Source organism: Trichosurus vulpecula, chromosome 4, assembly GCF_011100635.1.
Source record: "Trichosurus vulpecula isolate mTriVul1 chromosome 4, mTriVul1.pri, whole genome shotgun sequence".
Taxonomy (NCBI): domain Eukaryota; kingdom Metazoa; phylum Chordata; class Mammalia; order Diprotodontia; family Phalangeridae; genus Trichosurus; species Trichosurus vulpecula.
Window position 1 is genome coordinate 128,856,181 of NC_050576.1, and position 14,717 is coordinate 128,870,897.

General features: G+C 38.8%; 2 protein-coding genes across 4 annotated transcripts in view; one reads left to right on the plus strand and one right to left on the minus strand.

Annotated features, from left to right (window-relative positions):
• CAPN2 (calpain 2) overlaps nt 1-4,825 on the plus strand; it is a 92,824-nt gene extending 87,999 nt beyond the window's left edge. Inside the window, exons 19-21 of the mRNA XM_036755002.1 lie at nt 348-464; nt 743-801; nt 3,472-4,825. Of these exons, the coding sequence (XP_036610897.1) occupies nt 348-464; nt 743-801; nt 3,472-3,495 (200 nt within the window). The 3' untranslated portion in view covers nt 3,496-4,825. The remainder of the gene's footprint in view (nt 1-347; nt 465-742; nt 802-3,471) is intronic.
• A 1,375-nt stretch (nt 4,826-6,200) lies between these two features.
• Nucleotides 6,201-14,717, minus strand: part of TP53BP2 (tumor protein p53 binding protein 2) — an 83,795-nt gene continuing 75,278 nt past the window's right edge. For 2 of the 3 annotated variants that reach the window (XM_036756014.1, XM_036756013.1), the window contains exons 16-18: nt 12,989-13,155; nt 9,551-9,750; nt 6,201-7,043 (exon numbers count right to left, since the gene is read on the minus strand). In XM_036756014.1, the coding sequence (XP_036611909.1) occupies nt 7,002-7,043; nt 9,551-9,750; nt 12,989-13,155 (409 nt within the window). In that variant the 3' untranslated portion in view covers nt 6,201-7,001. The remainder of the gene's footprint in view (nt 7,044-9,550; nt 9,751-12,988; nt 13,156-14,717) is intronic. The other variant, XM_036756015.1, reaches the window with a different exon arrangement.

Consider the following 14,717-nt stretch of genomic DNA (forward strand, 5'->3'; position numbering starts at 1 on the left):
TGGAAAGATGATGGGGATGGGTGATGGGAACAAAGGGATTAGGTTTGAGTAAAACAAAGGAAACAGATAGGAAGTAGGACAAAGAACCAGGCAGGAGGTGAGTCCCAGAAAGGCAGTTTGGAAACCAAAGAAATAGCAGCTGACATGGCTTCTGAAAACTGGAATTGGTTTCAAAGAGCCAAAGCCCCCAGGAAAAATAACCCTGCATTCAGGAGAAAATCATAGACCCTGGTCTTCATGTTACCATATCACATGCACTACCACCAAGTGAACACTATGTGGGGTCCTCCTGAACACCAGATTATAGAAAACCTAAGACAAAGATTGTTTGTTTGTTATAACCTTAGGTTTCAAGCTGCCATATCAGCTCCATCAGGTCATCGTAGCCCGGTTCGCAGATGACGAGCTCATCATCGACTTTGATAACTTTGTTCGGTGCTTAGTTCGACTGGAAACACTGTTCAGTAAGTGGGCATTTGGGGCAAAAGATCCATTTGGTTCTCTTAGCACCAGAAGCAGATTGCCCTTCACAGCTGGTGAAAAGCATCTGAGTCAAACGGATGTCTGCTCAGTAATATGAGGGTAACATTCCTTCCTCCTTAATTTAGAGGCGGGAGAAAAAAGTGCTTTGTCAACAAAATCATCTCTAAGACTTGGTGGTTTTGAACTAGGCACAAGGGGGAGATTACCCATATTTCAACCTCTTTATTCGTAATATCCTTTTTCTCCTCTTCTTTTACAGAGGTATTCAAGCAGTTGGACCCTGAGAACACCGGAACAATAGAACTCAATCTTACCAGTGTAAGTCAGCAGCTAGCAAGGTTTATTGCCAACATCTCATTCCTAAGAAAGAGACCTCTTTATTTAGGGGATGACACAGAGACCCAGGACTTCTTGACCTGCCTTTTAAAGCTCCAAGAGGAATGGACCTCGAAAATAGTTACTGCTTTAATTATGGTTCCAAGTTTCCACAGGGCACTTTTATTTGGAGGTGTGGACCAACCAATCATTGGTTCCTCACTCCAAGAAATACATCCAAGGGCCTTTAGCTTAAGCATAGACCAAGGCTGAAAGGATACGTTTGTCTTTTTTGGTGGGTCACAGCTAAGGAAAGGCAATACTGATTAATATACAGTAGATGGTTCCTTTTTCAATATTATGAATACCCTATAGAGGACCTACTTCCACCTCAGATGATCTTTTTAAAAACACTCTACCTCTGAGGACACAGGTTGATTTAAATAAATGCCTGTGCCTAGCATACACTTTAAATCCAGTCCACCCAGTTCTCTGAGCATTTACTCCTTTTGCCCATCAATCTCCTCATCCTTGTTACTGGCTCATTATTCACTGTCATCTTCTCTTCCTACTGTGATTTTTCTCCCTTCTTTCTCACTTGTGAAGATGGCACCTTAGGGTCAAATTTCGTATTAAAAAGTTCTTTTGGTAATGTTTTCTCCCCCTTTGCCTCCATCCCTTTCAAGCACTGAGAATCAAGCTAAATAGCAGGAGACAGGTTTTTAAGATGCAGAACAATACTTACATGCCTGGAGCTCCAATGGTGGCCTCCACTGAAATCACCAGCAATGCAAATTAAATGTGTTTTCTAGGTTGCCTGCTACATCAACCTGACAATAAGCAGAGCTCGAAATTTTCCATTTTCATCTCAAGGGTCACAAGAGTAAGGGAGAACTGAAGCTGAGTCCTTTCTCATTAACACCTGGCTCCAGTTTGAATTTCTGTCACAATTACTCGATTTTGATTTCTTATCAGGGACTGAGGAAGCTGAGCTTGGTCTTGACAGAGATGATGGGAGCAATAGGGCTGATCTAGTGGGAGCATTGAGTGGAATGGCAGAGTAATTTCATCCCTACAGTTTGGAAAGAGGGGAGAGATAGGGGTGACTTATTTAATGGACTGACAATTTTCCTAGAACACTGGACATCTGGGTAAGGTCTCAACTTTAACAGCTTTTTGTGTGTATGTATGTATATATACATGTGTACATAAATGCATTATGGGGAAATAACCTGGTCAACAAAGTACGCATTTCAAAACTGCTCATAATTGAACATTAACATTCTTGATGCCACATGAAACCTAGGAAACCGTCCCTGCCCTTGAAGATTTCAATCTAAAATAGTCACAATAAGATTGAAGCTTAAAACATGGCATATGTTAAGGTCTGAGAACTCTACCTGTGTTATCCTTGTTCATCTGTCACGATCCCATTCCTCCTAAACTTCCCCTACCTGTCAATGTATCACTGTTGCTTCTATTTTAGCAAACTCGCCTGCCTACCCAATATTTTCCCACCCTCCTTCTTCCAAGTGTCATGAAAACATCCCACACCCCTGGCTTTCCCTTCCTCTTCCATCACCTCATCCTTCAGTTTCCCACACTTGAATGTTTCCAAGTATGAGGAATGCTCATCTAAATCTCCCTTCAGGGGATACTTGTTCTGATTCAGATAAATTTTCTGTGACTGCTTTGAACCCCAAGGAAGTGAAAATGCTAAGCTACATGGATCATAAATCAATTAACAAGTTTTTATTAAGTGCCTACTATGTGCCAGGTACTGGAGATACAAGTACAAAAAAAAAAATGAAAAAAATCCAGTTGGAACAAACATTCCAGTGGAGGAAACAAATACATATGAAAATGTATATACTTAGCACAGTGCCTAGCACATTGTAGCCACTTAATAAACATTTATTGACTGATTATATAACCTAAATATAACTAATAAATACAAACATATGCAAAGTAGTCAAATGAGGCACTTTTTTCACCTAACAAGCATCTATTTTCCCTTCCTCAAGCCTCTCATCTCCCACTAAAAATAAATAGCCCTTGTAACAAATGTGCAGAAGCAAACCAAATGCCAATATTAACCAAATCAAAAAAAAAAATGTGTCTCTGCATCTTGAGTCCATCCCCTCTCTGCCAGGAACGAGACAGTCTATTTCATCATCCATTGCCCTGAAGCATGGTTGGTCATTGCATCGTTCGGAGTCCTTGAGTCTTTCAAAGTTACTAATGTTCAGTGTTGATGTTATTATAATAGAAATTATAATTCACTCTGCAGCTTATGAGAATCAGAGAATTCCCTGAATCAGGGAGAGGTAGGGAGGGGGTCCATTTCAGGATTGGAGAATGGCCAAGGCAGAGACAAGTAAAAAGTAGCAGGAAGAGTCTTGACACTGGTTGATAAGCAGTTCCAAATAATGTGTAGACTGTTTATCTACTTTAAGCCAAGAATTTAGGTCTTCTAAGTGGGGTTGTGGTCTAAAACGTTCATTGATATATGGACTTTTAGCCTATAAAGAAATCTCTTACGTGCACGATTTTTCCCATATACAACTATTATTCCAAAGAAGCTAACTACAACACTATGAAGTGTTCAGCCTGTAACCCTGACCTGAAAGGGGATCACTAAAATGGTTTTTTTTCGCTCTTCCTCTCTTACAGTGGCTGTGTTTTTCGGTCCTTTGATGTAATGATAATAACTGACCCTACTGAAGACTTCTCATGAAATTACGGTCACCTGAAGACTAATCTTCCATAAAAGAAACACTATGTCCTAGTTTTGAGCTGCACCTTGGGTTTATGAATAGCAACTGCTTGAACTGATAATTAGGACTGAAAAAAAAAGTAGCATTGTCTTAAGTATTTGGAGATCAGAATTTCCAGATACCCAGAGCAAGAGATCTGTAGGCTCATTACATCATATGCAGAAAGTGTAGTTTAGCCATTTGCAACCTCGATAAAAGCTTTAATTTTCTAAATAGGACATACTTTTTTTTTTTACATAAGTGTAACAATATTAAGTCAAGAAAAACGCAGGGAGAAACCCAATACCTATGCAAACATGAGGCTGTTTTTAAAGGAACCAACCCCTCACTGTGCATAAAGTATTTACATTTGCAAATTTAGCCAACATCCCGGAAGAGATAATGAGGTCATCATTTCATTTACACAAGGTGGAAAATACAGAACATATCAGAAAGTCCATGTGATATAAAGAAAGGAAAGAGCACTAGATTTGGCATCAGAACGCCTGGACTCCTATCTACTTCCTACCTAGTGTCACCTTGGGCAAATCACTTAACTCTCTGGGTCTCCGTTCCATATCTGTAAAATGAGAGGGGTGGATTAGATTGCATCAAGAGTCCCTTCCTCCAAATCCCATGAAATAAATAACCTGACTTAAGACATTTAAGGATTTCAGATGAGAAAGAGGCAGTATGGGTAACAGAAAGGGCATTGGATTCTTGGAATCAGAGGGTTTGGGTTTAAGTCTTGGCAACTCCAAGATATGTGACCTTGGACGAGTCAATTTATCTAGGCCTTGGTTTCCTTCATCTGTAAAATGAGGGGGCGGGCCTGGGTGATATGGAAGGTCACTAATGGCTCTGAATCTTATGATTTTGCCTCTGCCCTTCAAGTCCTTTGGGATGAGCAATCCTGAAAATGGCAAATCATTGTCTTTAATCCTAAGAAGTACTAGAGCAGAAGAATCTGGTCTTCTTAATGTCATATAGAGTGAAGCATTTAGGTATTTTATATGAATTAACTGCAGCTCTGGACCAATCAGAAGACTGTGTACCAAAGCCAGACTATCATGTTTTTAAATTGATGATGAATACAAAGAACACATCAGGTTGCTTGCTGCCTCAATACTTTGGCAACTATTGACTTCAAAAATTTAGTTGGCTTGTTTGTGTGCAGTCAAGGTCAATAGCTGTTCATCAGGAAATAGTTCCAAGTTATTTCCTAACTTTATCATCAAATAAATATAAGCAATATTATGACAACAAAAAAACTGTCTTATTTCCCTTTCAAATAAGTATGATTGATTAAAGAAATTATGATATTTCTTAGCAGGGGGCACCAGTGGGAACAGGTCAAAAACATGTATGGTTGTTTTAGCTCTATTCCTGCCACCCAATACAAAGATCTCTGCAAATCCACGCATGAACAAAAGTCACTTTTTTGTAAACAACACTGAACTACACAGTACTGATGAATGATCTAATTATAAAGAGCAGCTCTGATTTCTGTAGCTGATTTTCTGATTTTCTGATTTTTCTCTTGAAGAAGTTTAGATGTGAGGGTTCCTTGGAAAAGGCACATAACATGCTTTACCTACAAGCTATATTAAAAATTGTAGAAACAGGCTCAGTCTGACATTGCTATTAAGGGAAAAGATATTGCACTGAGTTGTGCAATGTACATTAATTACTGTAATAAAACCCACAATATGAAGGAATCTGTTAGAGCAAGGATTTTGTTCCAAAATTGTTTAGGAGTTATTAGTTACATATCACTACCCTCCAGATACTCCAAACAACCTATAAAAATCTTGTTAGTTCCATCTCTCTTCTTGGACAGTTAAGGAATACAAGACGCCAAAATGACATAATGATCTCATGTTCTGAGCTTTCTAGTACCCTTTCACTGTCATTTACCTGGTGGTGTGTGGTGAAAAGAACACTGGTCTGGAGTCAGGAGACCTGGCTTTTAGTTGTGTCTTTGCAATAATTAAATTCCCTTGTGACTGGTAAGTCACGGCCTCTTAGAATCCACATGATCACATGTCCTGCCTCTCTCAGATAGCTGAGGTAAAGATCATCTATGAGGATGGGCAAGCTTCTGAACTTCTGTTTGCTCCATCAGTAAAAGCAGACCAGGTGCATCTCTAAATAGTCTCCTAACTCTATGATCCTAAGTATGTAAAGACCATACAAAATTAGTACCCTAAAAGGTAGCTTCCAACGTACTTCTGGGATTTCCTCACTCACTCACCCCGTGAACAATCTCCAGTGTATGTTTGGGCAGCTAAGGGATACAGTGCGGAAGAGTGCTGGACATGGAGTTGGGAAGACCTGATTTCAAACTCTGCCTCAGATGTTTATTACTAGCCATGTAACCCTGGGCAACACACATAGGCTCTCAGCCTCGGTTCCCTCACCTGTAAAATGGAGATAACAGCAGCATCTACCTGCCAGTGCTTTGTAAGTGGGAGCAATCATCATCATTATTGTTACTGGTGACAAATGAAATTTAAGGAGTCACATTTCTGTAATACATTAATTAATTGCTTTACACAGTTGTTTAAGACACCTAAGAAATTGGTAGTCCTGCATTTAGTCAAAGCCTGATCTTGATACCAAGAACTAAAATCAGAGGCAGAAATTAAGAGAGAAAAAATTTTATTTTATCACAACTGACAAAAAAATAAAATCAGATAAAATTCTGACAAATTTTAAAGGTAAGTCTACAGAATGTTTCTACATTTAAATTCCAAAATACAAAAGACAATAAATACAGACTCAAAATTCAGGTGAAAAACAAGATTCTAAATCTAAATTACATGTAATATAGCATAATATTCAAAATATATGTGTAAATCTTAAGATGCTACAGCACTCATATAAAGTTATTGCTCACTTTAAGACTAGATAATGGTTTTTCAGGTCAGTGCAGACTATTGTACTCTCTCTTCACAACTTCAACTGAGTCATTTGAGAAAATGCTCTGCTTATCAAAAGGTGCTCCTCAGTGCTTCTGGGCAGGCTGAGATGGCAAAAGCCCAGTCTGGTGTGCACAAAATTATCAGTCAATTACTGAGGCAGGCTCCAAAATAAAGTCATTTAGGCAGGATGTGAATTCTCTACTGAATCAAAGGTTTTTTCCTTTTTTTTTTTTAAACAGAACATTTAGATGTCACTGCATCATTGTCCTTATGAGTGCCACATTCTGAAGTATGGGGTTTCTTTACCCCCAAAGAGCAAATACCACTTGCTTATAAGCACCATTCCAGTGTGTCGAAGGTTCTCAAGTGAATTAGTAAATCCTTCATTTGTTTCTAAAGCACATTCTTCATTGCTTTCAAGTTAGTTACATCGTCACGGAAATAGACTTGCAAATTGTGCCCACACCAATCACGTACTTCTTTTTATTAACAGATTAGTACTTTATAAAGATTCCATGAGGTTTCATGCCAAGCTCCTCTGTCGTGGTTTAATTCTTGGGTACAGCTAGAAAGGAGTTAAAAAATAATTTAATATGTGTATTAAATTATATTGAGCAACTATGTTCTGATACTATTCAGAAAGATATCAAAAGATCATATGGACAGTGATTATAAAGATGAAGTGGTACAGTAACACAAAAATTTTTCAATCCCCTGTACATGGGGTGCTGGGGAGGGCTGGAAAGAGAGACACAGAGCCTGACTATAAAGGAGCTATTGGTGAGGGCAGCAAGGTTTCCACACTTCAATCCATGAGCAAGTTAAACTAGTAATTCAACTGCTCACCTCAAGTCTCCCTCTACCCCTCCACCAAGAGAATGTTTCAGAGACACAGTGAAGGGAAAAAACTGAAACACACCAAACTGTTGTGTCAGTGCAACACACAAAAGGAAGAGCATTTCTCTGATGGAAATAAAGGTAATTAGCAAATGTGATAAATTTGGATTTTGAAGCCAATGAGTTAAGCTTCTTTTTCTACTGCTTTAAGTCTCAAATGAAGCCAAAAATAAAAACTGTGCATGTGAAATTTATCTCCAAAAAAGATTTCAGTACTCAAGAAATCCAAGACTGAGGAAGAGATTAAAATCTCTAGTATATTTATTTCTGGTAACACATGGGCAAACACCACTGAAGAAAATTCCTGCATTTGATTACTTGTTTACATACCCAGTCATTGAACAATCTTCCATTACATGGAAGCATATTGCCCCTTTACTTGGAAAACAACCACTAAATCTATCCAGCAGAAATCTGGAGCAACTGGCTCTAAGTACAACCTTCCAGAAACATTGTAAAAATGGGAGGCATCATGTTGCAGTAGAAAAGAGACTATTTAGGAGAAGACATGGGGGTTCACATGCTTCTCACTAATTACAAGACTGTGGGGCATATCACTTAAGCCACTCTGAGCCTCAGTTTCTGCATATAAAATAGAAATACTATCTCACAGGATTAGTGTGAGGAAAAAGCACTCACAAATTCTATTGTGCTATACAAATTAAGCACAATTACTACTAAAGCCAATTTACTTCTTTCATAGGCCTAAAAAGTAAAATCCTTTGAAGATAGTAAGTTTTTCACATTTTCAGTTGACATTTGGAAGAGACCTCTTATTTTATAGGCTACAGTATATCCTTTTGATTTCTAACTTTATAGTAAAGTAAAAGTCTATTTCAATACATAACCCACACGAAACACCCTAGCATTTAATTATAAATTTTGTTAGACAAGAAATCAAGACATGTTGAGAACTTAACACATGATGGATAAAGGACAGAGGAACAGGGTGAAGTATAGTTAAGAAAGACTTCTAAATTAGAATCTCATTTCAACTGCTCTTTTCTTTATTGCTGGTACCTAGTCCACTAGTTAACTCCTGCAATTTTAAATACAAGGCCTTATCTTATCATTCCCCCAAGCACAACCCCGATCTGTGCCCTAATCACATTATACCTGGACTATAACAACCCCCTAGGCATCCTCACTGCCTCACTGCTATAGTGGATAGAATTCAAAGTGGACTGAATTCAAATCCAGCCTCTGACATTTGCTAGCTGTGACCCTGGGGAGTCATTTAAGTTCCTTCTACCTTCCCTCCCCTGGCTATTTCTCTTTTATAACCAAAACTACATGCAGTGTTCTAACAAGAATTAGGTATCTCAAGCATCACTTCAAGAAACCATGACTATACCACTGGTTTGTATTCTGTAACCAGTCTACCAAATCTCTTCACTAATTTTTTTTTCCCAAAACATCAAGTCACAGAATAATGGACCTAAAAGAGGCCACAAAGGATTAAAATGGACATGCTTGCATCTTCAAACATCTAATTTTTTCACCTGAATGTACTCTCCCACACTCCTTTCTCCTCCTCCAAAATACTGCTAAACAAATCTCTCACCTATGGTCAGCAAGTCCACAATACTAAAAAAAAACCACTATAGTTTTCATATGTTCTTATATCCGTGGCAAAGAAGATAGAGTCAGGAACACCTGGGCTTCAGTGTCACCTCTCACATAGATGGGCAGGATGGCCCCCCAGGTCCCTTAATCTCTCAGTGAAGCTCTCCAAGGCTCTTTAAGACCCCACACTGCAGAGTCCACACTGAGGATCTGCACTGGTGGAAGGAATACCTCCTGAGGAGCTCCCCACAACAATCAAATCACAGCTCTGGTCCAAAAAAAAGGCTCTTACGTTATTTGATTTCTTATATTCAGCCTCCTTCTATTTGTTTTTAAGTTCCACTGCCTTCTATTCCCTTTGTAAGGCCCATAAGCCTAGGGCAATGCTGTCTATAATGGATACTCAGGGAATTAGAGCATAGTGTTAATAAGGTCAAAGTCACTGGCTCAATTCCCACTTGGACTAGGTAACTTTACTCTTTCCCATAGCCACAAAGAGTGTAGCCTCAAGGGGAATCATGTGAGAATATTGTTATCCTGCACCTTTTTCAAAGTCTCCTCTCTCCAAAGCCTTAGCGAGAAACATCCTTTAAAAAAGAAGTAACTTACTCCCAGCAAATTTCGAGGCACATATCCTTCCTTGTCATTGAGCCGTGCCCACCACCATTCAATTTCATCTTCATCTTCCCTTCGGATGATTGTCATACAGTCTCCTTCCTTCATGGGCAGTTCATCATCATTTTGAGGGTCATAATCCCATAGTGCATAGATGACACCTTTATTCATTATGCCCATTTTCTCCTGAACTCCTATAACAAAAAAGAAAAATACCATCGAGATGCTGAATTGAAAAAAATAGTCATAACTTTTATTTACATAAGGGACTGGGTATAGGCTGGAATGTTATTATTCTCGCACCAACAAGTTAATGTTTTTTTTTTTCCTTCGGCAGTATAGATGAACTTCTCAAAATAGTTAACAAAAGTTAACAAAGATAAAGGGAACTTTACCTTAAAGCCATACAATCCAAATGTCTCTTAACAGTTACTATCTATGCTTCTAAGTGGAGATTCTCTGCCCCAAGCATTACTTTTAGAGCAAAAAGGCTGTCCCAGTCCAGTTCTACAGTCCATAAGAATTAAATACATACCTACTACATTGTTAAATTGGAGTCAAAATTAGGTGGCTAAATTGAATGACTAAAACACTGCGGTTATTTTACTGACTCCTGTAAGTTCTGATTAAAAATGAGACATTCATAGATCCTTCAACATTTAATAAAAGGAGATTTACTTAGCCATAGCTAGGCAAAGATGTTTAATAAGGATGGGCCTCAAAGATCCTGGAAGGTGATTCAGCTGCAAATGACTCGACAGCCTCAGAGTTGCCCATGGTGGCCTGCCAGCTGCAGGAGCTTCTTATGGTTGTGTATTCAGGTGACCAGAAAATAATGTCAACAGTCCGAACTTCTGCCCCCTGAGCCAATAAAATCTTAAGGACAGTTTCAGCACTTGCTAAGGAAATACTAGACTAAATTGCACAGAGGCATGGGTAACAACAATGCTGCTTGCAGCTGCAGTGGAGGTGTAAGACCAACAACACCAGCACACAGAAGGGCTACTAGCACAGGTTTTTTGATCTGCTTTTCTAAGGAAAGCAACTTCAAGGGATTTACAATCTCATTTTAATTAAACATATATATATTATTCACTTAGTTCAGGGGAAAAAGTCAGCACCCTGAACTTCAGAGAAAGCAGAAATTACATAAACATGGCAAAATAACCCAAATCAATGTACAGGCTTCTAGCCATCTGACCAAGACATTACATATACGTAGTGACCTGAGAGAGAAGCACCAAGATGTGGGTTTTTCAAAGCCAGGGAACTCCATAAAGGCTACCCAGACTATCATCTAGGTCAAATCACATGACACTCTTCCAGTGAGTAAGCCCCAAGCAAAATGCTAACCTCAGAGTCAGAGGGCATCACAACCATGCAACTGAAACCCATGTGACCTAGGCCTTCCTGTGACTTAAGCAGGTCAAAGACCGCCCACCCCCCCGCCCCGTTCAATCAAAGACTCTCGATTGAAACAAAGGCAAGATTCAATCAAAGGCACTGGATCAACTTAGTGCTGAAAGGTACTCAAACAAAAAACAGAAAAAAGTCCCACCCTGCTTGGCATTACACATGGGTATTAGGATCTTCTCACCCCACCATCTGTCTTGCCACCACACCCTATGTACCAATAAGCTTTCTATTTGACTTGTAGCTCAAACTTCCTCTATATATGGTCTCCCTTTATTAGAATTCAAGCTCCTTGAGAGCAAGGGCTGTATTTCCTTTCTATTTTTATCCTCAGTCCAATGTTTTGAACATAGTCAGCTAGGTGGAACAATGGAGATAGGAAGGCTGCTTCAGACACTTTCTAGCCATGTGACCTTAGGGAAGTCACTTCATTTGCTACAGCCTGCTTCCTCATTTGTAAAATGGGGACAACAACAGCACCTGCCTCGCCCCAGGACTACTGTGATGATCACATGAGATGATCACTGTAAAGTGCTTTGTAAATATTAAAGTGCTGTACGACTTCTAGCTTGTATTCACAGTCAACACCTAATACTAAGTGCCTTTATTCTTTCATTCTAGCTCACATAGGTAGGAAAGAGAAGAGCTGGGATTCAGATCCAGCATCCGCGATTCCAAATCTAGCACATTTTCTACTGCATCAATTTAACATCCAAAGTGACATTTGAGTTTTATGCCCTCCACTTTTCTAGATGCAGTGCTAATGAGTAGTGGTATTGGGTTGTTTGGTTTTGTTTTCTGAAGGAGCCAAAAGACTAAGGGAAAAATGTGAGCTGAAGAAAAGGACCTAAATAATCTACAATCTAGATAATAAGATTCTGAATAATTCAGAGTAAACTATTATTTTCACCTCTCCATCTCCAAAAGCCAAGGAAACATTCCCTTTCAAATATAGTGAATCTTCTGCTGAACTGAATGCTGAACTATTAACAAGGGAATAGTAAATTCCCTATGCATTACTACTGAATAAGCTGCACCAGGACATTTCATCTAAACCTGTGTCTCTAGACAACAAGGAAATTAGAAATCCAAGGTTATTCTTTACAAATAGAAGACTCTGACAATCCACCTCCTTGGAGGACTCAGTTTTCTCCTAACAGGGGCAAGTGAATTTCAAACCTTTTCATTCAAACACAAAGACCAAAGCATGACAATTTTATTTACAAGTATAATTAGACCAAATTATAATACAACTCTTTACAAATTAAAAGATTTGCCAGACTACTGTTTTGAAGTAAAAAAGATTCATTCTGGAAGTCTTATTATATTGAAGATAACACCTTGAGCTCAGTTTCCAGAATTCCAGGAACTGAAGTAAATTTTTTAATCATATGCTTCTGTATCCAAATTAAGTCATAAATTTGCTTTTGTAATTTGAAACAGGTAAAAACCAGGCCTTAAAAAAAAAACCCTTCCAAAAAAAATTTTATAAGCTCAATAAATTTACACAAGTATCATTCTCATTGACTTTGGGGGGAAATTAGAGGGAATCCTATCAGTCTAACAACTTGGCAGCAAGAAAGTAGCATTTTAGGGAAGACAAATGAATGTTATGTGTACTATGTGTAAGCTAATCTGTTGTTAGGTGCTGGGCACCCCAAGACAAAAAGTAGAAGGGTTTGCAGAGATTATTTAATTCATCTTCATTTTAAAGATAAGGAAACTGGGCACCAGACTGACAGAGGGACTTACACAGGGTCACAAACTAGGAAGAGGCAGAGGCAAAATGAAAATTCAAGCCTCCAGGCCCCCTATCCACTATTTCTAAAGTCAGGAATAAGGGACATTATTGCTACAGCATGGGAAAAGTTCTCAATTTAAGCTTTGGGGAAAAAACCTAAGCTACTTTACTTATTAGACATTTTCAGTATCAAAAAACCTTGCTTGTTATCCAGATGATCAGGGACAAGAGAAATTCAGGTTGAAACCAATAAATCTGATGACTGAATTAATACATACCATACAAAAACTGTGAGCACTGAGTATAGCCTTCTTCCATTTCTTCGCATTTATCTGCAGCGGTCTGCATGTCGCTGTAAGTCATAGCAAACACAGCAGCTCCTGATTCTACCAGAAATTTACATACTTGAACATTATTACAAGAAGCAGCACAGTGTAATGGAGTCCTATGAGAAAGAAGAAATTAATAGGCAAATTAAAAAGTGTTTTTTCAAATTTCAATGAAAGCCATTCTACTAACACAATTATAGAAGCAACTTTGTTTAAATCTATGTTCCATTTCAGTGGTCTTTCCCAAAAGCACCTTACTTACCAGCAGAAATGCTTTATATCCATCAATGAAACATAGCCCCCCAAATCAATCAACAAGCATTTATTCCTCCATGCCAAGTACTTGGGATGCAAAGAAAATGAAAATAGTCACTGTCCTCAAAGAGTTTACATGCTAATGGGGGAGATAACAAGTAAAGGTATCTACGATACACAAAGCAGATAAGAGGTCATCTTAAAAGGGAAGTTTGGGGTACAAGAAAAGTCGGTAACCACACTGCAGGGCATGAAGCACTCCAGTACCTAAAGAGAGGCTGGGTACTAGGGCAAGAAGACATCCTAGACCTAAACCAGGACACCCTCAGACCTATATTCAAGCACCAAAATGGAGACGAGTAACGACTAGCAGCTTTGTTGCCCACTACCCAGGTCTGGGTCACAGATCCAAGGTAGACTGAAAAAGTGACCCTGACTTGAGGTCAGAACTCCCTAGGAAGAGGCACTGGGCAGTATACAAATAAAGGAGGAAGCTCAGAAGCCAGCAGCAGCAATGTGGCACCAGAAGAGCAGAGTCTCAGTTTCAGCTTCTACTCAAGTCTAAAGCCTACAGAGCAATAACCACAGTAGGAATTGCAACAAAAAGGGAACCTACAATTCTGTCACTCTGATCTAACAGACCTTCCCAGATAGCTGACAGGGTTGGAATACAGCAGTTGCTCAGTCTACTGTTGCTCAGACCCAAATCCAGGTCAGGAACTTGCAAAACTGAAACCAGTGAGGCAGAAATCACACTTTGCCCTGGATCAGACCACCACTTTGGGAACACTAAAGATTTCAGGTTCCTAGTCTGTCCCTGGGATCCCAGAATAATACAACATTCAACATCCCAAGAAAGCTGCAAGAGGACTAGCCCAGGCCTTCCCTCCAAAAGTATAGCAGAACTTAGCTCTAACATCAAGTCTAAAATCAGGAAACAGGCTGGAAGAACGTGCAAACAACAAAAAGAATTCCACCATAAAGAGCTATTATGGAAGCAGGGCTACTCAAGACACAAACCCAGAAGAAATGAATGACTCCAAAATGTCTACAAGCAAATCCTCAAAGAAAAACACAGGTTGGGCACAAACTCATCTAGAATTCCTAGAAGAGATAAGTTTAAAATGTTTATATAATGAAATGAGAGCATGTGAGAAAAAAATTGGAAAAGAAACAAAAAATTATGGAAGAAAGAACTGGAAAAGGAATTAAAAGCTTGGCACAAGATATTGTCCAAGCACCAAACACTGCAAATAAAGTGAACCAAATAGAAATCAATGATTCCATGAGACAATGAGAAAGATTAAAACAAAGTTAAAATACTGGGGGAAAAAAAAACAGAAGAACATGTAAGGTAGAAGAGCAAAAACAACTGACTAAAAAAAAAATCAAGGAAAAATAAAATATAAGAATCATTAGACTA